A 25,503-nucleotide genomic window follows, 5' to 3' on the forward strand; every position below is an offset into this window, starting at 1 on the left:
CCTGGACTTTACGTTTTGTTTATGTGTGCGGCACTCGTTCGTGGGAGGCTGTCGCTTTACATTCGTTTTGTGTTTGTTTATTTTATAATTAAAGTGTTTAAATGTTTGCAGATTCCCTTATCTTATTCCCTTATCCCTTCTACCCTTATCAACTAACCTTACTACAGCATGCTATTGTGTTCTGTGTTCCGTACTGTATTGCAATAAAGGGGAAATCAGTATGTTTGAAGAGACTGCTTTTTATTAATGGGGATTATAAAACAACGAGTGAGTGGATTTTTACAACTATAGGCTGTTTGTTCTCACACACTGCAGACACACCTCAGTGTTCAAACAGCTTATAAAGTGAATTTTGCATAATAGGTCCCCATTAATAGTTGAACAAGCTAACTCTGAAGAAAGTGAGATGATCGTTTAATTGTTTATTTTAAATCATGGCTTTAATCAACAACCTTAATCTTTCCTTGCATTTCTGATACTTAATATTACAGAAACTCCACCATCATCAGTTCACAACTGTTGAATCCACTTGGATATGTGAACAAGTGACTAAAATAACTCTACTAAAATTTTTCATGATGACCTTTATTACTGAGAATAGACAAACACATGTGTATTGTTCAGTTTGTATTGAATTAATTTATACTGTCTGTATTTGCAGAAACCACCACTGTAGGAAACATCCTTATTCATGTGACGGGACAAAAAGGAGAAAACGCCACCCTGCCCTGTGATATTGAGGCCAGAGACATTTTCCATGTTATTTTCAACAGTCAGTCAAAACACATCCTTGTCTGTGAGAATAAAGAATGTAAGACTGAAAATGACCGAGTGTTTAAAAAAGGATCATGTGACATCGTCATCAAGGATCTGATCTACAGTGACGCTGGGAAATACATTTTAAAAGTCTATTACAATAATGATCAGTCAAAGCTGGAGCGACAAATCAGGGAATACCATCTTCAAATTCATGGTAAGTCAAACTGATCAAATCATCAGCTTTCCTTCAGTGATTGTGCTGGTATTCCATGAATTCCTGTAATCAGAGACATTGAATGTGTCGCATACCGCTTATTCAGATTATTCATCTTCAATATGGGGTTTTCTAATGTCTTGCATTGGAATATTAGAATATAATACCATAGATTGCATTTGTTCCCCTTTAAATAAATGTTTATGGCCTTGCCTGATTGACACCATTATAACATTTATTGAGGATAAAGTGTCTTTCTGTTCCTCCTCAGATGAGATCTCTGTGAAGAAAGGAGAGCAGCTGAAGTTGGATGTTCTGTTGTCCAACGCCTATAAAGTGGAGAGAAACTCTAGTGAAGGCTGGACAGAGGTGTGGACGAGAGGTCACGGGGTCAGCAGTGATCGACTGACTGATCGAGATGGAAATCTGACCATTAATGAGTTTACAGTCACTGACACTGGAACATACAGAGTTCTGGACTCTGAAGGAGAAACCTTGATCACAGTCTCAGTCACAGGTGAGAGAAGATCAGTCGATGAGGAGAAATATTTGAGCTGATTTTACAGCTGAGGTTTATTCATCACGATTTGAACAGCAAATACTAAACTGTTTGAGTAACCTCTGATATTCTCTACAGAATCTGGTACAGAAACAAAGAAGACAGATGATCACAAACCTAAAGACACTGGACATAGTAAGTAAAACAGGAGACATTGAGAGCTTTACAAAATCTTTAAAGGAACACTCCACCGTTTTTTGAAATAGGGCTTATTCACCGTCTTTCCTACATTTAGATAAGTGGGCAAACACATTTTTGTCTCAGTGCATGGACTGTTTTAGTTTAGAAGCACCACCTCTAGCTTAGCTTAGCATAATGAATGGAATCCTCTGTTGCCAGCTAGCATGTTGTGAGTAAAAGTGATAAAAAAAAAAAAAAGAATTACTTCTTGTGGCCTGTGTATTCACAACGAGCACAAATAGCGATGCAGATTAACACTAGGCGATTTCCTATATTGGGGGGAAGCACAGGACAAGCGCTGCTACTTGGGCGCAGAGATATCACGCAACACATGAAATCCCACGACTTCCGTCAACATACCGGCGAGCGATCGCAACCTCCTCCTCCTGTCGTTCTATTTCCAAAGCACGCAGCTCATCTTCTGAAACTCTGGTTCATAGAGGTATGGTTCTAGATCTTGACTATCTGAGAAGTCACCCTCCTCGTCTCTCACAAAATCAGCCATGTTCATCGCCATTCACTATGTCTACTGTAGGAAAAATAGCCAGCTACTATTCACGCTGGTATGTTGACGGAAGTTGGGGGATTTCATGTGTTGCGTGATATCTCTGCGCCCTAGTAGCAGTGCTTCGCCTGTGCTTCCCCCTAATATAGTCCCATGTCACTATCTGCCTAGGAAATCACCTAGTCTTAATCTGCATTGCTATTTGTAGCCTACTCGTTGTGAATACGCAGGTCACAAGAAGTAATTAGGTGTGTGTGTTTTTTTTTTATCACTTTTACTCACAACATGCTAGCTGGCAACAAAGGATTCCATTCATTATGCTAAGCTAAGCTAAGCTAGAGGCGGCGCTGCCAAACTAAAACAATGCATGAACTGAGACAAAAATGCGTTTGCCCACCTATCTAAATGTAGGAAAGACGGTGAATAAGCCCTATTTCAAAAAAACGGTGGAGTGTTCCTTTAAACAGTGTTTAATAAAGAAAAAACATTAAAAATGCATTCTCTTCCCACCTTCCTCCTTCCAGCTGCAACGTTTTGGATCTTGTGTGTTGTACTGACCGTGCTTCTGCTGGTTTTGGTGGGTGTGATTGTCTTAATTGTCATCAAGAAACACCAGCATTAAGGTTTCGGGTCAGTCCATAGGGGAAGAGGAGCACCTGAGGGCCCGTAATAATCTCTCCTGAGGGCCCGTGCAGGGCTTAATTAAACAGTAAACGTGGCCCAGAACATCTAGCGACAACACAGGTAACTTTTAAATCATCTTCAGAGCCACCAGAACTGCACAGGGGTGTGTTTCCAGAACAACGCTGTAACTCGCTGCTGAACTACTGTAGCGATGCATCGTTGAAGAAATCAACTAGCGAGTCAAGACTGTTTCCCGAAACCATACTGTCGTTCAAACACCTGGTGGAGTAATAACTTATTTTAATGACTCCGTTTGAGATCGAAATTAATGCTAGATGTTTTGCAGTAAATTACAGACATGCATCTGAGGACTAATTTGCATTTTTGCTCAAACACACAACTCTGCGATGCTGTTTGCGAATGTTCGTTAGAAGGATGGTTTCGGGAAACACCGACTCATTGAACTGCTGATAACAATGGAACTTGAGAACATAGTTTGCTAACGATGCTTTCGGGAAACACTGCAGCCGCAGGTGTAAAATATGTATAATCTGTTAATGTGAAGCTGACATCATCATATAGTTAAAGGAGCTGTATGTAAGAAATGTATTTCAATTAATCATAAAATGGCCCTGATACTGTATGTCACTAGACATTAAGAAATCATGTTCATTTCAAATACTTGTATCACTGACAACAGTGGTCCGGCCAGGATATTGTCATTTAAAAGTGATAGTTGCAGCCCTCAACTGATGTTGATGTTGTCATGTTGTGTTTTGGCCTGATGCTCCACCCTCCATCTATCTACCAATCACGAAGTCAGTTGTGTTTCAGCATCCGGGTTGCCAGCTCTGCTCTAGATACCACAGCTGCAGCTACAAACGTGTCAGCCTACGTTCCTGCTGGATCCTGCAGCCTAGTATCTGGCAACCTGGAGTCAGGGGGGAGGGGGAGGGGATACACTGCTCTACAGTCATTTGAAAGTGATTGCAGTACCAGTGTTTGGCCACAATCTTAGTTCCTTTAAGAAACATCAGCACAATTGCAAGTGTGATGTTGAGTTTATACAATGTCAACAAACAAGGCGTTTTTTTCTCTATTTCACAAATTAAAATAGTCCAAAATCATTCCACAGCAGAACCGTTGCTGTTTCATTCCTGAATGAATGTCCTGAATGATTTAACAGTATTGAACAGTCAGTGTAAACACATCTAAATGCCTCTTCAGCTTCTGTGCCAAATATAGATTTTGTTGATACTGATTTCACCTGACTGCGTCTTGTTATTCCAACTTAATTTATTGATTAAATGTAAGAGTTTGTCATAAAAGATAATGCATTCATCTAATAAGTTTATACAAAATGCCCATATAAATATAAAAATACCAAATCAATTTAAGGGAGAAAATATCACATTTTTCTGTGCAGAATATAAAGAATATAAAAAGCTTTGTAAATCAGGCAGGCCTAAACCAGCACAAAAACACTCAGCAAAACATAATTATTTTGGATTGTTTTTTCTTATGTGGAACCATCCCTACACCCTAAGAACACAGAGATAATTAAGTTTATGCATGCAGCACTTTATGCATTCCTTGTATTTAAAAATATTTAGTATGTTTGCTTTGTACAAATGTCTTCAAATAAGTGTCAACACGAGGATTTCCCATATTAATCCTCTGTAGAGAGTTTTTTTCTTTCTTGCTGCTGTTGCCTTTAACTGATCACTGGTGGATTTAAAAAAAAAAAAAAACCTTTTGACATGTTTTAACTACTTTTGATAATATTTTGACAGTAATATTTCGGTGGGTTTAATGATGTATTTTAATATGGAATCTAATTTTGAAGGTTTTTTAATAGGTTTTTTTGTTGTTGCATTGTTTCACTTGGTGTAAATATTAGGTAACACTTCACTTGAAGGGGTGTGCATAAGACTGACGTAACAGCTTCATAATCATGACATAACATAAGACATAAGGTTTTATGCATGTTTATGACAACTGTCATTAAGTGTCATTCACTCAATTATGCCATTTGTTATGCAAAGATGACATTGTTTGAGATTCATCAAACTTAAGAAACGACTTAGCTTTATGGGTTAATGTTACATTAAACTGTCATGTGGTTGGTTTTGACATTGGCTGTCATGAGGCCATTATAACTGTGTCATGAATATATTTCCACTTTTTTTTTCAGTATTCCAGTATTAGTTATAATATAATTTGACAGTATTGACACTAAATGAGATTTTAATTTCAAATTCAATTTGTACCACTGAAAAAAAAAGTGGTCAGAAATATAATGTAATGTTAACCCATAAAGCTAAGTAGTTTCTTAAGTTTGATGATTAATCTGTTATGTCATGTTTATGACACATTTATGACAGGTCATGATGTTTTGGTTTATGTCAAGTTGTCATGACAAATACACCTCAAACAATGTCATCTCTGCATTAAAAACGACATAATTGAGTGAATGACACTTAATGACAGTTGTCATAAACATGCATAAAACCTCCTTCATATTCATGACGGTGTCATGTCAGTCTTATGCACAACCCTTCAAGTAAAGTGTTACCGAATATTCATATTTTGGAAAAAAACTAATTTACAGGTACAAAAATAAACTTTATTTGCTCTAAACATTATGCATGCTCAGATTGTATACTCATTAATGGTCAGATTGTACGTATAGAGACTGGAAGGGATATTTTGCTGGAGTTTTTTTTCTTTTTCTTTTACAGTCTATGGTTTTCCCCTATTAAGTTTGGTGGCTGCCTTTGATTTCCCTGAACACTGTAACCCACGTTGGGTAGCCAGCAGTACTCTCTTATGTATGGGTTGTTGACATGTATGTTCGCCGGGAAGGCTTTATTTCATGTGTGCAACTACTGTCCTGGCACTATTTGTGTAAGCGAGCGTGTGTGTGAGTAAAGGGGTAGGAGAGCAGGTTATATTTCTCATATGTCTCTTGTCTATGTATTTAGCGTGAGTGGTATCGATGGTATGTCCTGATTGATATTTGTCATGTGTGGTATTTAAGTGATGTATTAATGGATATTTATATGGCTTTGAGGTTTGCTGTGAAATGAAATTATGCATGTTTGGTGATCACATGAACTGATTCAATGTATTTATTTAACAACTTTTGAAACCCTGAGCTGAATATATTATCCTGTTCGTTGATGTCTTATTCTTTTCTAAGCTGATTATCATTAATTGTACCTGTCATGATTGCATTCCCCCTAGGTTTTAATAATATGATTGTACAAAAATAAAATTGTTACATTGGTATCTGACTAATTTGGGGTACTTGAGTGTTTCCTTGGTTATTGAGCCCACATTAAATATTTGGTCCAGTAGAGAACCTGTAAATCACCCTTATTTTTATTGGCTTTGTTACAATAATGCCTACAGCATAGTGGAAGAGTTCATGTTGAGTATTGTTGGGATAGTTTTAGGTTTATGGTCTTTGTTTTCTTTCAGTTGTATTCCACTCTTTCACTTGCATTTGTGTTTGTACATTTTTGATGTCCAGTGGTAATTATATTCTGTTTCAAGCATTTATGAAATTAACATATCAACCTCAAATACAATATTATTAAAAATAGCCTAAAATAATGTGTTTAGCAATGTCTCTCCAGATTTGTCTGTTGGAAGATCTTCTGATGGGAGAAAACATCATTCTGAACTGCAGCATGAGAAACAGATATGTAGTCGCATAGCAATTATTGCATATTCAATGGTTAGGGGGGATTGAGGGGATGTAAAAAAAAAAAAATTGCATCACAATAAGTGCATTGCGTTTGTCACTAACATATTAGTAACTAAACTGAATTTGATTAGGTTTAGTGACAACATGTTACAATGTTTACATGGCACAATTTCTGCTACGCTTTTTTATTATTATTTCACTTCAATTATTGTGATTTGATTTAATATTGACTCATTTGGATAAATATTAGGTACACAAGATAGGCGTTAATTTTTCTCAAGAAAAAAACAACTCACCTAATGCTGTAAACACACAGAGAGCCCTATCAGCTGGTAGTATTATTTAAGGTTAAAAATAACTCAAATTAAATATAATGCGTTTTTTTATTATAATAACAAATTAATTTAATGATATAAGTAAAAATATAATAAATATGTAATATAGTAGGCTACACATATTTAACAAATACTCTCTATAGCTCTTTTTTTCTAGCCAACTAATGTGCTATAGCCTATTATGGTCATTTCCTGGCCATTCCATTTTCATCATGGCTCTTTCCTGGGGTAAATATGTGACATAATTGTTCTCCAGCTGTTTTATTGACCCATTTGTTTGATTGATTGGTCGATATTATGTATGATGAATATACATTTCGGTAAGTTGTACTGTATCTTTCTACATTGTTCATTCGTGTTTATTTACTATTAGCTAGTAGAGATGATCGGGTCACGTGCCACTAGGGATCTGTCGCGTCACATTTACAATCACCCAAACAGATTTTATTGTTTGAATTTCGTAATGAAATTGACAGAATCTGAGAGCTGAGATTTTTTTATATCATTAAGTAACCTGCTCTGTCTAGTCTGTCGGTGTCCGTGTCCTCTTTGCTTCGCGATTTTTCTGTGCGTGAGAAAATGGATGTGTGTGAGAGCGTGTGAAAAGTATCAATCGCCGTCTCGCGGTGAATGCATGAGATTTGGCAGCTCTGTCATGACACTCTTCCTGATAGGACTCGGAGGCGCAGAATGTTGCTTGTTGGAGCTCAGCTTTGTGATGCTTTTGGTTTCGTTTTCGTTGCTAAACGTTTAAACATTGCTAAACATGTTTACAAAGTTTTGACGCATGAAAACTAGACTCATACCGAATTTTTACCATGTAAGTTTTAAGCTGGGTCAATGTGTCCATTATTGTGATTATAATGATGATGATTATGATGTTTTTTATTAGTGTGGTTATTCGATTCAGTTTAAAGTTTGATGTTTCATTTTGGCCATTTGTATCATGTAAAATCCACATATTTAGACTAATTGAAAATGAATGTTTAGTAATATTTACCGCTCTGGAAAGCGTTTATCCCTGTGTTTGTGAGTGTGTCTGTGTGTGTCACATACATCTTCTGTTTTCTCAACAGGTTTTTGAATCTTCTGTTGTTGCTGTTTTGCTTTATCAGTCATTGTGGTCAGTATCATTTTTCTTTGAAAATTGTAACAATTCTTAATTTCTAACACTCATTTCGATGTTAGGTAGGAATTCTAGGTAGAAAGAATTTTATTCTGTCTATATTTGCAGGAACCACTCCTGTATCTGTGACGGGGGAAAAAGGAGAAAGTGTCACACTAACATGTGAATCTGAGGCCAGAGAGATTACTCGTATTGTTTTAAGCAGTCAGTTAAAAATCATCCTTGTCTGTGGGAGTGAAAAATGTGAGAGTGAAAACAGCCGAGTATTTAAAGAAGGATCATGTGACGTCGTCATCAAGGATCTGATCTACAGTGACACTGGGAAATACATTTTGAGAGTCTATTACAGTAATGATCAGTCAAAGCCACACACCCTGGAGTATCATCTTCATATTCATGGTAAAGTCAAAACTGATCAAACCATCAACATGTGCTTTCTGGATGTCCTGATAATGATAGCAATGCAAACCAGCAAAGATAGTAAATGCCACACATCCCATCAAATATCCAGATTAATTGATTACAGTATGCTTTTCAGTAGCTTATTTTTTAAATGATTACATTTGGTCTCCTTAGTAAATTGTGCATATGGCATTGATTGACACCATTATTATAATTATTAATGTCTTTCTGTTTTTCCTCAGATGAGATCTCTGTGCAGAAAGGAGAGCAGCTGAAGTTGGATGTTCTGTTGATCAGCGCTGATAAAGTGGAGAGAAACTCTAGTGAAGGCTGGACAGAGGTGTGGACGAGAGGTCACGGGGTCAACAGTGATCGACTGACTGTCAGTGACGAGACTCTGATCATTAATGAGTTTACAGTCACTGACACTGGAACATACAGAGTTCTGGACTCTAATAATGAAACCTTGATCACAGTCTCAGTCACAGGTGAGAGAAGATCAGTGGATGAGGAGAAATAATATTTCTAATACATCATGAGTGTGGATTTTTTCTCTTTCATACTGAAGCTAAACTGTATGACTAATATTTTCATGTCTTGTACAGAATCCGTCTCAACAGGAGAACACACAGGTAACAGAAGAACAGTAAAGTAATAGGCTGTTTTAGAGTTTTTATTTTATACAGTGAGTTTAAAAATGTAAAATGTGTGCTCTCTTCCCAGCTTCACTCCATCCTGATCGAGAAAGTTGGAGTTGGTCAGAGAATCTGTATGTGTATTTTGTTACTACTATATTTATTGGGTATATAGTGATGATGGCACTTCAAATTGTGTTGAGGATTGCTGGACTGCTCGGGTGAGGTATTTTCCTTGAGCGTCAAACAGATTCTGTCAACATATTTCTCCATCATATATATATATAAATACACACCAAGATTCTATGGGCCAGATTTACTAACAGCTTACTCCAGCGCAACTCTCTTTAGGCTTTAAAAAACTACTGTCAGGATTTACTTTTTAGACCCTGAAAAGATAGTAACTGAAAGCTTACCATTCCTAGTTCTTGAACTCAGAAATATAGTTTTTTAGTAGAAAAAGAGTTCTAAAGTATTAATAGTAAAAACACAACAGAAAGCATTATATATATATATATATATATATTCTATATATATATATATATATATATATATATATATATATATATATATATATTCTATATATATATATATATATATATATATATCTTAATATATATATAAAAAAAAATTAGAACTCTTTTAAGATTTTTTTAATATATAGTTAAATTTCTATTTGATCTTTATTTCCCTGTTTATCACTGTGAAGCTGCTTAATATTCAACAATATTATTGATGTGACTGCTTTGAAACAACCTGTTCTGTCAAAAGCTCTAGAAATATATGTGACTTGACTATGGATTGAGGAAAGTTGGAATCCACAACACGACTATACATATTTTAAAACACTATGAATCATACACTTGCTGTCTTAAAGGGTTAAAAAACTGGATATCACACACTACTAGACTTTGTACATTGTTCCGAGCTCAACACACTCAGGCAGAAACATGTCCCTCGTTACTAGACACACGACAAATGAAAACAATGCGTTCTAAAATTATAACAAAATCTCCTCCAACTGGATATAATTGTTCCCTGATTAAGCTAAAAAAATCTGTCAATAATATACTATGAGATTTTCTGTGTTTGGTTATTGATAGTAGTCTTTCATGGACAGAACACATAAATACTATTGTTAACAGAATAGGATGTGGCATTGCAGTAACAAAAAAATGCTGTCAGTATGTGAATCAGAAAACTTTAAAAATAGTAACAGAGTCATTAATATTGTGTCACTTGTCGTATTGCACTGAGGTGTGGTCCTCAGCATCAAAAAAGGACTTGACAAAAATTCAGGTTGCACAAAATAAAGCAGCAAGACTTGTTCTGGGCTGCTCAATTGAAACAAGTAGAGATCAGATGTATTCTACTCTTTCATGGCTCACTTTAAACCAAAGAATAACAGTTACTTTAAGTACTATGATATATAACACATTGAAAATGAAAATGCCTATTACTCTGTTTAATCAAATAGTGTATTGTAATTCCGTGCATAACCATGACACCAGAAAGGCAAATAATGGTCATATAACGACCCCCTATCCAAAAACTAATTTTATGAAGAAAACAGTATTCTATAGAGCTATTGTTATTTGGAATAACATTCCCATTCAAGTGCGTCAGCTTTGTAATAAGCTGTCATTTAAAAAAGGTGTTAGGTGTTTTTTATTGATGTAGGTTTTGTTATTTTTATTTTAAGCAAGGTTATTATAATAATGTTATATTTATTCTGATCATAAATTGAAATTAAATTGTATGTATGTATGAGTATGTGTTTGTGTTTGTTTGTGTATGTAGGTATAGATATGAAATATGTATGTGTTAATTGTTATGATGAAATGTTTTTGTTGTTATGTAATAATGTACATTTTTAGAGCGGATCCCAGGGAGACTAGCTGACTGCATAGACTTTCAGCTAATGGGATCCTAAATAATAAATAAATAAATAAATCTCTCAGCTCAGTCCTGCAGTCTGACTCGGACTTCAGCAACGACTACATTGTGTCAAGTTTTTTTTTTTTTTTTTTTTTTTCCTAACTTAAAAACAAATAAGACAAACTATCACATTCAACTTTTGAAGTTAACTCAACTAATCTGCTCTAATTAAAGTCAACTTAAATACTTTTGTTCATCTAATAAATAACAGGTAGTCTTATGGACTTAAAATGTATTTTCAAGGCAACTACAGATTGTTTAGCATTTAGCTGCACACAGCTGCAATCTTTATTCTTTCATCTCCATGTCTGATTTCCAAAGCAAACTACATGAAATTAACATTACTACAGTGATAACAGCAGCAGCATTAATTAAGCCAGTAAATGCAAAGCAATAATAATCTTTTTAATTATAGTTACCACATTTTTTTTATTTTTTTTTGTTAAATTGATAAACATGAAATTGTATAACTCCAGATAAGTTGGGACAACATTTTAACTTAAGTAAGGTCAACTTAAGGTCAAGGTTAAGTAAGGTCAACAAAACATTTGTTAGCAACATGTTTAGATTCTTTAGTTCACGCAAGATAATAAACTGACTTTGTTCAAGCTACTTTTCTACATTTGTTTGAAGAACATTTTGCAAGTTGATTTTTTTTTACAGCGTACCGTCCACTCATTCAGACTGTAAACTGGGTTAAAGGTCAGTGTATTCCAGCCTTAAATTGATTTCATTGTGTTGAGATTTTTTGACAACTGTATGTATTTGTATTTAACTATACAAATTAAACAACATTTGTAAGTAATATGTTGGTATGCATTTTTATTTATATATACATTTTTGTATATTGTATTTATATATATATATATATATATATATATATATATATATATATATATATATATATATATATATATATATATATATATATATATATATATATATTCTAATATGGTGAAATAGAGGATGTTTCAAGAGTTTACTTCTGTTGCATTTGCTTAAAAAATAAAACTGAATCTTGTTTAAAATAAGCTTCAGTCGCGCTGAACATTACGCAGAGCCGCATGTGGCACTCAACACTTACAGTGATTTACCATCTCACTCTCTAATTTACCACCTGTACTAGTTTGGTGTCTAAATTGGTGCATTTGCATAATATCACTTTTATTAAATATATGGTGTAAGCTGTAAAACATTCAGGCGTCATTATGCAATCCAGTAACACTCAAAACATTGTCATCGTATTTTAGTATGGTACATTTTGGCAACTACTATTGCTGTTTTTTAACCATAATTTTAATCACAAATCATGCATAAATAATATGACTTTAAAAGTCATAAATATGAGATAAAAAGTTGGAATTATGATTTGAAAAGTCGAAATTATGACTCAAAAATTTATAATTATGACATAAGCCAAAATGACTCATTGTTACACCTGTCAGCTGTGGTGCCTTTCTGTTCCAGCAGATGCGGCCTCGTCCCTCACTGTCTCCATAGACAATGCTCAATATTAGTTTACTGGTTTCAGTCTTGTTAATCATATCATAACCCTGTCTATTTAAATGCATCATCTCCCTGTTCTCTGTGTTCCTGTGCCCTGTCATTGTTTGGACTGATTACCCTGTGCTTTTGACCACTGCCTGCATACGGTTTATGATCTTGGATTTTCCCGTTAAAAACTGCATTTGGATTCTCAACCTTTGGATGCAATCAGGGATAATAAGTCCAGGCAGAGAGTTATGGGAAATGTAGTTTCATTAGGGAATGACAATAGTCCGGGGTGGAGTATGGGATCAAATTCCCGCCAAATATATAGCGGTCGCGTATAAAAAAATAATAAGCGTAAATCAAAAATTTAAAAACACATGTAAAAATATATTGCACAAACTGAAAAAAAGAATGCAAAATGATCAGAATAGCAAACAACGTGGTCACGGATCAAAATATAATAAGCGTGAATAAAGAAATAACAAGCATGAATAAAAACTTTAAACACATTAAAAGTTATTTTGCACAAAACTTAAACTTATGGTCATGCTTTGTTAAAAAGTATGGTTTTATTACTGTGTACTTTGTGCTTTCTTGCATTTTCTGCTCATATTTTACTCTTTTGTACGCTTGTGATGTTTTTCTCTTCGCTCTTCTTTCTATGTTCTGCGCTTGCTCTTCCAAATGTTGCAGTTCGAGTTTCATGTAAATTAGGGCGGGCTTAAGCGTCACCATTGGTCCACTAGTTCTAGATTGACAGATACTCCTCTAGCCAATCAATCGAAGAGGGGAGTTGACGTCACACCAATGCGACTCGTGGCTACTGATGCTTACTTGTTATACAGGGGAAGACGACCATCAACAGGACACCTTTAAACTGCATGTGTGCCTGCAACTCAAACTGTTGCCGGTATACGCGTATACCTGGCAATATGGTATAGTTAAATTCGTCATCCTAACAACGACCTGTTACAGTTATGCCTGTCTGATGATCCATCATTCACCTCTAATGCACTGGACCTGGCACCGCGAACGTCGATCTTCTCCAAGCAGCCACCACCACCTACTGGCCGTTTTACTTTCATATTTAAAATCATATTTCATATTTAAAATCATATTTAATCAATAACAAGGATGTGTAATGTCGGTCCTGACTCCTGGGTGCAGAGTTTAGCTCCTTCAACCCTAATCAAACACACCTGAACCAGCTAATCATCGTCTTTAGGATATTTAAGACAGGTGAGGTTTTTAATCGGAGTTGACGCTAAACTCTGCAGGACAGCGGCACTCTAGAAACAACGTTACCTATCGCTGATGGAGATGTTACTGTATTCAAATTTTAAGCTATATTTAAAACATTAATTCTAAAGTAATATGCAATTATGTAGCTATGTAAGTAAACACAGTAAGTTTGTAATAAACCACTGTATTAAATTCAACTGGTTTCTCTATATCTTCTCTGTAACACAATCATTTTCAATAATCTTGTCAAATTTGGCGAGGTTAATAAAAAAAAGGTAGGCAATGCGTAGCGGTGACAGGTCAAAGTCCTAAAGTCTTCAGACAATGGCCGTTTTTAACTTAGTTTTTGCGACGAATTGTAGTGTTTCATAATTGCAGGATGTTTCGCTAACAGCAGCCTTAACATATTGGCATCATGAGCCAAGTAATATTGTTTAACACCAATTACCTGTGTGCACATTAACATTCTCATGTATCTAAAAAAAAAATGAATTTAATTATTTATGTCCAGAGTTCAGATAGCTTTACTGCTTGAAAGTCTTTGTAAAGTTAAATTGAACTGCCGTCTTCCCTTGTAAGTGTAGCACTCCTGAAAAAGAGTATAATGATTAAAGAAAAATGAAACAAAAGAGAGTGCAGCAGTGCTTCTTTGTTGTTATATTTACTCAGAATGAAGTGCTTCACGGGCGCGCACCACCCACTGAAGTGTGCGGTGACGTAATCACGCTGGTATGCCAAGCGAAAATAATTAATTTAATAAATGCACATATCAAAGCACAAATAAGAAATTGAACAGTATATAAAAGTATTAGAAAATAACATTTTAGTATATTATAATGGGATTGAAGAAATTGTACAAACATAAACAGCTTGTACCACGAGTCGCATTAGTGTGACGTCAACTCCCCTCTTCGATTGATTGGCTAGAGGAGTATCTGTCAATCTAGAACTAGTGGACCAATGGTGACGCTTAAGCCCGCCCTAATTTACATGAAACTCGAACTGCAACATTTGGAAGAGCGAGCGCAGAACATAGAAAGAAGAGCGAAGAGAAAAACATCACAAGCGTACAAAAGAGTAAAATATGAGCAGAAAATGCAAGAAAGCACAAAGTACACAGTAATAAAACCATACTTTTTAACAAAGCATGACCATAAGTTTAAGTTTTTTGCAAAATAACTTTTAATGTGTTTAAAGTTTTTATTCATGCTTGTTATTTCTTTATTCACGCTTATTATATTTTGATCCGTGACCACGTTGTTTGCTATTCTTATCATTTTGCATTCTTTTTTTCAGTTTGTGCAATATATTTTTACATGTGTTTTTAAATTTTTGATTCACGCTTATTATTTTTTTATACGTGACCGCTATATATTTGGCGGGAATTTGATCCCATAGTGGAGTGCCCTCTGGTGGTAATGATGGTCACTCACTGGTAATCTTGAATGACTGGTATGGACTATAACTTTGGATTAGACTACTGATTATAAACTGCATTTGGATCCTCATTCTCTGCTGAATTCTGTGTTTCCACCACCGAATCATTATATGCAAATTATAGACCAATTTCCAACCTGCCATTTCTATCTAAAATTCACCAAAAATTTGTCTTTATACAGTTGCTGAATTACTTGCACATTCAATCCGTCTCTGATATTTTCAGTCTGGCTGAACCCTTCACAACACTGAGTCTGCTCTTTTAAAAGTTTTTAATGATTTTTAATGACTACAGGCGCTGAAGACACTATGATGGCTTTAGTGCTATTAGACTTCAGATGGCTTTTGACTTTGTAGATCACAGGATTCTTTCATCTCGGCTGGAACGTGTGATTGGTATCACAGGTACGGTACTCAAATGGCTCCAGTCATTCTTATCTAGGCCTAATAGAAGTTTTTCAGTTAGCCTTGGTGCTCATTTATCCTCGGCAGGGATAGATATTCTCATTATACATGATACACTTGGGATCAATTACAAGTAAATTTGGTGTGTCGTACTGTACCTCTGTTATGCTGATGACACCCAACTCACTCTACATAGCCTACCTGTAAAACATAAAGATAACAGCAGTTTAGAAGTCAATATGACTATGATGTAGAAATCTTGATCACAGTCACAGGTGAGAGAAGCTCGATATGTGGAAATATTATTATTTTTAAACATTTGGATAGCTGAACACTAACGCGCAATGACAAAACAGACACGGCTTACTTTTCAAGCAATTTTTCAGAGTATTTAAAAAGGTTTGCAACATGGTAAATAAATATAATATTGTGTTTTTGACAGAAAAAACAAAACAAAAGAAAACAAAAAAACAAAACAAATGGGCCTATGTAGCGCATAAGTCTAATTTTAGCATAACATCCAGAAAAAGGCTAATAAAGTTACTAAAAAAACATAGCTCTATGCTATTTTAGTTCCCTCACTCCACAACACTTTTTTTATTTTTTTATTTAACGTTAGGCTATTCAGAAAAAAATATAAGCAGCGTAGTATATAACGTCAGTGCAATCCTCGACGTCATTGAATGAAGGAATGCCTTTTCTGCTGTGTTGTGTTTTCACCATAGACTGTAAAAAATAGGTTTTCACTTACTGTAAGACACGTGACCGAGAATCAGCTCGTGTGTGACGAGATTACTATCAAATTTGTTTTCATTCATTTTTCTTTCCTTGTCACCGCTCGCTAATCTTGCAATAATTAATGACGTTTTGAAGCCTGATTAAAAGACTCTTGAAAGCAGATTTATCATGTAAGTTTTCATGTTTTACAATATCCCGTCTGTGGGTTTTTGTTATTAGAAACTTATTGTCTAATCGCGCTATTGATGCGGAAATGAGTCGACAGGTCTATGATGAACATATCCGTTACTGTGATTATGATAATGGTTGTTATTAGCCTAGTGGGGTTATTAATATAATTATTAGATTATCTCTGAATTTCTAAAGTGTGTTGTTTGTGTATTGAGTTTGACTAATCATTTTCAGTATTACACAGGAATCATTTATTAAAGCAAAGATTCATGTTATACAGTAGTTTGATGTTTCTTATTAGGCTAGTCATTTTTATCATGTAAGATGCATGTTAAAAATTCAGACTAAATGAAAGTGAATGTTTAGTAATATTTTACCGCTCAGGAAAGCGTTTTATCCCTGTATAATGTGTTTGTGATTATTAGCCTGTATCTGTGACATAAACCAGCTCTTCTGTTTCTCATCAGGTTCAGAGGGTTGAATCTGCTTCTGCTGCTGTTTTGCTTTATCAGATATAGAGGTCAGTATCATATTTGTTTATACATTTTAACAATGCTTGATCTCCAGTTCCATGTAGAGTTATTGTAGTCGATTGTGTCTCTGTCGTGTCACTCAGCCAAGAGACTTTGGTTGATGGTGGAAATTCCCCAGCATATTCATTATCATATCCCACAACCAGACTTAATCCAGTTCACTCCAGTTCATTTGTCTGTTTGCTAGCAAAGGCCAATAAGAAATACTGTTTTAATAGGTGAACAAGCTAACTCTGAAGAAAGTGAGTTGATTAATTTATACTGTCTGTATTTGCAGAAACCACCACTGTAGGAAACATCTCTATACATGTGACGGGACAAAAAGGAGAAAACACCACCCTGCCCTGTGATATTGAGGCCAGAGACATTTTTCATGTTATTTTCACCAGACTGTCAAAAAACATCCCTGTCTGTGAGAATGAAGAATGTAAGACTGAAAATAGCCGAGTGTTTAAAAAAGGATCATGTGACATCTTCATCAAGGATCTGATCTACAGTGACGCTGGAAAATACATTTTAAAAGTCCATTACACTAATGATCAGTCAAAGCTGGAGCGACAAATCAGGGAATACCATCTTCAAATTCATGGTAAAGTCAAAACTGATCAAACCATCAGCTTTCCTTCAGTGATTGTGCTGGTATTCCATGAATTCCTGTAATCAGAGACAATGAATGTGACACGTAACGCTTATTCAGATTATTCATCTTCAATATGGGGTTTTCTAATGTCTCGCATTGGAATATTGGAATATTATACCACAGATTGCATTTGTTCCACTTAAATCTATATATGTGTTTATGGCCTTGCCTGATTGACACCATTATAACAATAATTTAGGATAAAGTGTCTTTCTGTTTCTCCTCAGATGATATTTCTGTGAAGAAAGGAGAGCAGCTGAAGTTGGATGTTCTGTTGTCCAACGCTGATAAAGTGGAGAGAAACTCTAGTGAAGGCTGGACAGAGGTGTGGACGAGAGGTCACGGGGTCAGCAGTGATCGACTGACTGATCGAGATGGAAATCTGACCATTAATGAGTTTACAGCCAATGACACTGGAACATACAGAGTTCTGGACTCTGAAGGAGAAGTCTTGATCACAGTCACAGTCACAGGTGAGAGAAGATCAGTGGATGAGGAGAGATATATGAGCTTATTTTACAGCTGAGGTTTATTCATCATGATTTGAACAGCAAATGCTAAATTATATGACTGAAGTTCCTGATATACTCACGGTGAAGTTCTTTTTCGTTCTTCGTTTAGGGGTCAAACGAAGTTTATTAATGCGTGAGGAGCGATATACTGTTATATAACATCTGACTCCGCCAACACTGCTGAGAGCAGCGTTTATATGAATATATGAATATGTGCTGCACTCTTTCCTTTCAGTAACAAAATAAACACACAACAAAATTGAGAAAACAGCAAGCATTTTTAATAAAGCATAAGTATTGCATCTGATCATTGCAACGTGGTTACGTTTGTACGAGCCCTACGGCACTCCAGTAACGGTATATATGTCACATTTATTTATATATCACACAATAGTTTGCTTAAAATCAAGCAGCGTTGCCATATTAGACATGAACAACAGTGTATGTCTCGTTTCATTAGAAGTACATCTTCATTTTCTACTATAAAGCAGCTCTCCAGTGTGTTCATGATTTCAGACATCTCACTGAACAGCTCAAATGAGCCAGAAAAGATTTTCATGTGAAAGAAGGCGCACACATACAGTCAAACCAAAAATTATTCAGACTATTTTTACTTGTGGGTGCAGGACACTATAGTTAATTTATGTAAGTGAGGATAGCTAAATAAAGTAAACTGTGACATATTATACACAAACATTCTTCATACAGTGACTACCAGTAAAATGTATACAGATATGGGACCAAAAACGATTCAGACACTTTGTTGAGCATGTTTGGCTCAAAGTTATCTGACATTATTAAGATGAATTTGTTCTGACACAGTTTAAAGTTCTTGTCATATTTTATTACCATTTTCTAAACTATAGTGAATAAACTGTGACAATGTGAGAAATGTTGAAGGTGTCTGAATATATTTTGGTCTGACTGTATATATTACGTAATCACCACACATCAATGGCAGTACAAGGCATTTACCAGCCGAAGCAAAATTTTCCAGAAGGTTCACTTTGGCAAGCTGTCTCGAACTCGGCCTGATTTTGTTCGAAATAACGTCACATCAGTTTGTTTCTTCGATTTCGCTTGAAGTAGGCTATATCGTGGTCTTAACCTTTCAATCTCCTCTACAGAATCCAGATCAGACTCCGGCTCATCAGGAGAACGCACGGATGACCCTGAACATAGTAAGTAGAACAGGAGGCATTGAGAGCTTTACAAAATCTTTAATGGGTAACTCTCGCCAAAATGCAACCTAGGGTCTTTTTGTTAATCTACCCGAGGCAAACTTTAGTTTAAAAGCATAATTAGGATGGAAACACCACTTTTAAGTTTGACCGTATTTTCGCTTTCTGTCAAATTGCCTTTTGAATGGGAGTGAATGAGGCACTTCTATGATAGCATCAAAAATCGCTATTTTTAAAGTATCACCAGGGGCTCTACACATGAACTCCAGCATTGAGAACATTGTTTGTGTTCACAGAGTTTACTAAAAAGAAAGATTTTGAACAATCCAGCATTTTGTCAGTCAAAAATAGTCGATCTCTGAATGCAACGTAACAGGGAGGAGAGTAAAGATGGAAAGCTCCTAAAGCGTCATTCCATATAAATTCACGGATAATTTGTTGTTTTGTTGTTAGTGAAAATCAATATTGCCCTTGTATTTGAAAAAGGATGCTTAAATAAGAAACAATATTCACAGTCAGTTCATTCACATTCAGAAATCGGCTATTTTTGTCTGTCAAAATGCCGGCTGACACACAGCTACAGTGAGTTTTCAATGCTGGAGTTCATGTGTAGAGCCCCTGGTGATACTTCCAGCAAAGTTTCATGTTGTGTCGAGCCTTCTTAGTGTTTTAAAAATAGCGATTTTTAATGCTATCATAGTCGTGCCCCATTCACTCCCATTCACAAGGCAATTTGACCAAAAATGAAAATACAGTCAAACTAAAAAGTGGCATTTCCATCCTAATTATGCTTTCAAATGAAAGTTTGAAAGTTTTCCTCGGGTAGATCAACAAAAAGACCCTAGGTTGCATTTTGGCGAGAGTTACACTTTATGCAGTGAGATTAAAAAAGCATTTAAAAAGTTCTCTTCCCACCTTCCTCCTTCCAGCTGGAGTGTATTGGTTCTGGAGTGTTGGACTGCCTGTGATTCTGCTGGCTCTGGTGGGTGTGATTGTCTTTGTTGTCATCAAGAAACCCCAGTGTCTGAATAGACTTTACTCGCTGCCGCCGGATCAGAATGCAGGCCTGTAATAATCTCTCCCGAGGGCCCGTGCGGAGCGAGATTAAACTGTAAAGTGGCCCAGAACATCCAGAGACTTGTAATTCACCTTCAGAGTCAACAGGTTTACAGAGGATTCTGTCAACATACTGAATATCTGCAGCTGTGTGATCCATATCATCTACAATAATATCAGAATTATTGAATTATTATTGTTTAATGATGTGGAATCAGACATTATTGAGTCACTCATTTTGAAAAAACAGGCCTTGATAGTGCACACTTTCACTGTGTGATGTAGACTAGCAGAATACAGTCAGAATGACCCTGGAACTCAAGATATGCAAAAAAAAATACCCCTGTATGAGTCTTACATTTATATATATATAATATAGTTAAAGAGGTCATCGGATGGCCATTTTCCACAAGTTGGTGTGATTCTTTAGGGTGTTCATGTAAAGTTTGTTACATACTTAAAACTCCTCAATGGTTGTGTAAAACAACACCCTTTTACCTCCTCTAAAACAGCTCTGTTCACAGCGACCCGTTTCAGTGCATGTCTCTTTAAATGATAATGAGCAACTTCTCCCCCCACCCCTCTCTCTTCCATGGGGGGAGTGGACACAAGACAAGTAAAGTGATGCCTTGGTGGACAGTACACTACGGAGCCCCTAAAGGGACGTGTTGGTGGAAAAAGTTTGTGATGGGAGAATTTTTTTAAAAATGTTTAATCAAATCTTTTGCGTTCCCATGCAAAACTTTGTTTATATTTGTTTATATACGCAAAACTTCCTTTATATTTGAGTCCAAGTTCAAATACTGAAACGCTACATTAATGTACGTAGCTCTTTATTTTTTATCCCATTCTAATTTTTTTCCACCCCCATGTCCCTTTAGGGGCTCCGTAGTGTACAAATGTATGAGGGCGGACATATGCTAATATGGGAAATATGCTAATACAGGAAATATGCTAATACGGGACAGTCCGTCAGCGGTCGTGGGCGGAGCATGAGACACATCCGATTGTGTCTTACTATTCTAACTGAAATTATTGATTAAATGAAAGAATTTGTCATAAAAGATGATGCATGCATCTAGGTTAGGAAAATATCCATGCAAAGAAAAGAAAAACCCTTGGAAATCAATTTAAGGGAGACAATATCAGCTTGATATATGAAGACTAAAAGTTGAGTCAGGCCTAAACCAGTTAAGACAAACCAGCACAAAAACTCTCCGACAAATAACGTCATATTATCGTTATCAACAAAATCCCAGAAAATATCGAGATATCGTATGTGCCTAACAGTAAAGGTCTTGAAAAAAATACTTAGTATGTTTGCTTTGTATAAATGTCTTTAAATAAGTGTAAAGATGAGGAAGAGCGCGTCCAAAGTTGAGTCTGTGCTCCTGCCAAGCTGTTTTTCCAATATTAAACTTCTTTAGAGTTTTTCCCCTTGCTGTTGTTGCCTTTAACCGACCACTAGGGGATTTAAAGATGTCAAACTGTGCAACAAGCATTTTTTTTTTACATGTGTTGTAAAACAATTTTTGATAACATTTTGACTGTAATATTCTGTTGGATTTTAATGACCTATTTTTAAATGAAATGGAATTTTTAAGATATTCAAACTCAGGAAAAAACATTATTTTCAGGTATAAAAATGGACTTTAGCCGCTCTAAACATTATGCAGAGCCTTATGTGCTGCTCGGAAGCCAAGAGAAGCACAGTGTTTGATGGACTTTACACTCCTTTTGCATAAACCAAATGGATTAATATTGTGTGTTTTCTGCTGTCCTCATTACCTCACTGTGACTGTGAAGTTTTTAATCATCTAATATGTCCAAATGTGAGCAGTCATGTCTTCTGAGGTCAGATATTGTGGTTTTTGCACTATTCTGCTTTGAAGGGATATTGCAGATCAAGCTGTATGTGATCTGTGAAATGTTGATTATTGTAGATCTAGTGAAAGTGATGATACAGCTCTCCAGTACTACGGTGATCCCTTTAAAACTATGTGAATTAGACATGTCTTCATCATTTCAGTATGCTATGTCTACAGTATCTCTCAGAATCAATTCATCATGTTGAGTATTGTAGGTTTTAGGTTTATGGTCCTTTTGTTTTCATTCAGTTGTTTTCTGTTGCTCAGTATTGCTTTGCTCAGGGTATAAGAGGGAAATGAACTGTTGATATGGTCACTTGATACAGTATATTGTTCCCGTCTGTATTTAAATGTGTAACTTAATAAATAAGTGCCTCCTTGAAAAGTTTTGAGCATCTTTCCGTTCATCACTGATGTTTCTCACCTTTCAGAATTGCAGCGTAAGCTTCCTGTCTCACATTACCTCAGAAAACATAGACTTCCTCCTTCAGTAGAAAACACATGTGCAGTAATGCAGTGACATGTGAACTGAGAAGAGACATCATTTGTGTTTGTACATTTTTGTAAAGAACTTTTTATGTAATCTGGTCAAAATAATTAATTAATCTCCTGGAATAGACCTTAACTTGTATGAAACCTGTAATATTTATGATCATGGACTCAAATCTACACACACTTATAGCCAAGTTTTGCTCACCAAGTGTTTTTGCAAGCTAAATTAAACCACATATAACACATTTTTGAGATGTTAAAAGATGTGTACAGGTTACAATGAAAACAACAACAGCATTCATAATGTTTATTATAAGGGGAAAGGTACTAATATGAAAGTTGCAACACTTGAACTGATCGAGACTATTATTCAATGCTTTATATTTCTCTAACGGAAGTGGAAACTCTGTGTGGTTTAAGTGTCTCTGCATTGATCTGAAACCTATTGTTTGATCAACACCTTTACGAACGACAGACACAATGGAGAAAGTCATTTTCTTCTGTGTATTTTCTTGTTGGATTATGCAAATCACATCCAGTGGTAAATATATTCTATTTCAAACATTCATGAAATTAACATATCAATCTCAAATACAACAGCCATAAACATAGTCTAAAAGAATGTGTGTTTATCTATTTGTCAGCAGGAGGATCTTCTGATGTGAGGGTTCGGATGGGAGAAGACATCACTCTGAACTGCAGCATGAGAAACAGATATGAAGTCGCCTGGTATCATCTCAGATCTGAAGAACTCGTTCTTCTGATTTCTGCTGAGAAGGACAAAAACGGGAGAAAACTACTGATCAACTACAATCCAAACAGCAATCGCATGGAAATAACAGCAGACAGTTGGGTCACCGGAGTCTCTTTAACTATTTCTGGAGTAACAGAATCAGATTCAGGACTTTATTTCTGTGGAATAAAGTCTGACGCTCCAGAGATGCACTTCGACAAACCCATCAGACTGGAGATTGAGGGTAACAGATTTCAGTTTTTAAGTACAAACTAGTCAATGTAGTAGGGAGTGGGTAAGATGAGCCACTCAAGACGAGATCTGAACATGATTTTTGTTTTAGTGGTTTGTGCCTGAGAGCAACACATGAGTAGATATATAAACTTAGCACTAGACATTGCTTAACTAACCCACATTTTACAGTTAATTGAGGCAATTAAAAAATGGTCATAAAGCAGGTTTTTGTGTGTGTGTTTATATATTTATGGATAAACATATCATATATTCACAGGTCTTTTTGTAATAGAAGAGACAAAAACAGAAGTTGAAATCACAGGTAAAGTTTTGCTTGTTATCTTGTTTGTTTAATTGATTTTTCTCTTTGTTGAATAACTCCTCTGTCTCTGTAGACGAGGTGACGGTGACGGAGCGTGTGTTGATGTTCGGTGGTGTTGGACTGGCTGTGTTTGTGTTTTTTCTGACTACAGTCATCGCAGGAGGAATCATTTACCATCGTGGACAGCAGAAAGGATGGAGAGCAGCAAAACGTGCATCTATAATGAGCTACAAATCAGCTAAATGACACATTTATGTGCTTTATTTGACAACTTAAGCTTTACACTGCCACTAAAATAAGCATTGCTGTCGGGAAACACAAATGACAACAGACAACTTTGCCTCAGATACTTTTCCTGTTTATCAGATTTCACTTTAGGAACTGAGAACTGAAACGTAAAACTCAGAGAAACTGAGATGTTGTGGTAAAGGTCGCCTGTATTCAGCACCAGTGAAACTTGTGGTGATTATTCAGGTTTTTGTTATTCAGTAAATGTTCAGTTAAATGTCAAAGTGCTGTCTTTAATGCAGTGTTTGTTAATTCAATATCAATGAACAATATGCATGCTAGAGTTTTGTAGAGAACAAGCCAATGTCCTTTTTTTCAAAGCAAACAGTTTCTTCTTAATGCAAACAAAAGCTTTAATATCATCAGACCAGCAGGACTCAGATAAAAATGAACATTGTGTCTGGATATATCTTTAGATATTATATATTTTTCTAGAGGAGCCTTAATATGTACATATAAGCTGTTTTCAAGAGAAAATATAAATGTAAATCTCTTCTGTGGCACATAAAGCTTTAATATAAAATGATTTAATAAAAATGTCAACAGATTTCAGAGAAAAGGTTTCTTATCATTGTCATGCAATGCAGAATAATGATTTCCTGTCTGACTGCGTAATGTTTATGCAACTAAAACCACAAAATATGAGGGAAGGGTGATAACAATATGCCATGCTGACTCTAGAAGGGCAAATAAAGTAGTGTGTGTGTATACTGTGGAAACCAGCACCTTCCTCTGGTACGAGCGGTTTGGTCTCCTTTTATGCTCAAAGAAAGGGTTTGTGCCAATGACACTGGCAGCTTGAGATACAGGGGAGTGGCCAGACTCATGCAGGACTCCACATCACACTCTAAAAAATGCTGGGTTGTTTCAACCCATGTTTGGGTCAAAGGTGGACAAACCCAACAGTAAATTATTACAAATTTAATATGGTTTGTCCACACTTTCAGAAAAAAGGTTCAAAAGCTGTCACTGGGACGGTACCCTTTAAAAAGGTGCTACCATTTAGGTATTGATAAGAACTCTTTAGGTACAAATGTGTAGCTTATGAAGGGTTTTCTCTGGGGCGTGTTTCCCCGAAAGCATCGTTAGCCAACTATGGTCGCAAGTTCAGTCGTTATCAGCAGTTCAACGAGTCGTGTTTCCAGAAACCATCATTCCAACGAACATTCGC

The 25,503-nt window shown here is 35.8% G+C and overlaps 3 protein-coding genes across 5 annotated transcripts in view; all 3 read left to right on the forward strand.

Annotated features, from left to right (window-relative positions):
- Window positions 1-25,503, forward strand: part of LOC308697125 (uncharacterized protein) — a 450,215-nt gene that overhangs the window by 179,641 nt on the left and 245,071 nt on the right. The window lies entirely within an intron of this gene.
- Window positions 8,070-20,724, forward strand: LOC308696804 (uncharacterized protein; the record flags this gene model as incomplete). Its single annotated transcript, XM_081375704.1, has 9 exons — window positions 8,070-8,076; window positions 8,659-8,904; window positions 9,022-9,048; window positions 9,140-9,272; window positions 16,941-16,993; window positions 17,284-17,595; window positions 17,874-18,119; window positions 19,286-19,339; window positions 20,269-20,724. The coding sequence occupies 9 exons, from the start codon at window positions 8,070-8,072 to the stop codon at window positions 20,409-20,411; spliced, it is 1,221 nt and encodes a 406-aa protein (XP_081231830.1). The 3' UTR covers window positions 20,412-20,724.
- Window positions 22,756-24,887, forward strand: LOC308697184 (uncharacterized protein). Of its 3 annotated transcripts, none has more exons than XM_081376329.1 (4): window positions 22,756-23,296; window positions 23,400-23,732; window positions 24,000-24,044; window positions 24,118-24,887. In XM_081376329.1, exons 1-4 carry the CDS (start codon window positions 23,236-23,238, stop codon window positions 24,288-24,290), a joined length of 612 nt encoding a protein of 203 aa, XP_081232455.1. In that variant the 5' UTR covers window positions 22,756-23,235; the 3' UTR covers window positions 24,291-24,887. The 3 variants fall into 3 exon arrangements, with proteins under 3 accessions (XP_081232455.1, XP_081232457.1, XP_081232456.1); XM_081376331.1 differs by having other exon boundaries at window positions 23,214-23,296; window positions 24,196-24,883; XM_081376330.1 differs by lacking the exon at window positions 24,000-24,044 and having other exon boundaries at window positions 23,214-23,296.

This window comes from Scardinius erythrophthalmus (assembly GCF_964197995.2).
Source record: "Scardinius erythrophthalmus genome assembly, chromosome: 10".
Classification (NCBI taxonomy): domain Eukaryota; kingdom Metazoa; phylum Chordata; class Actinopteri; order Cypriniformes; family Leuciscidae; genus Scardinius; species Scardinius erythrophthalmus.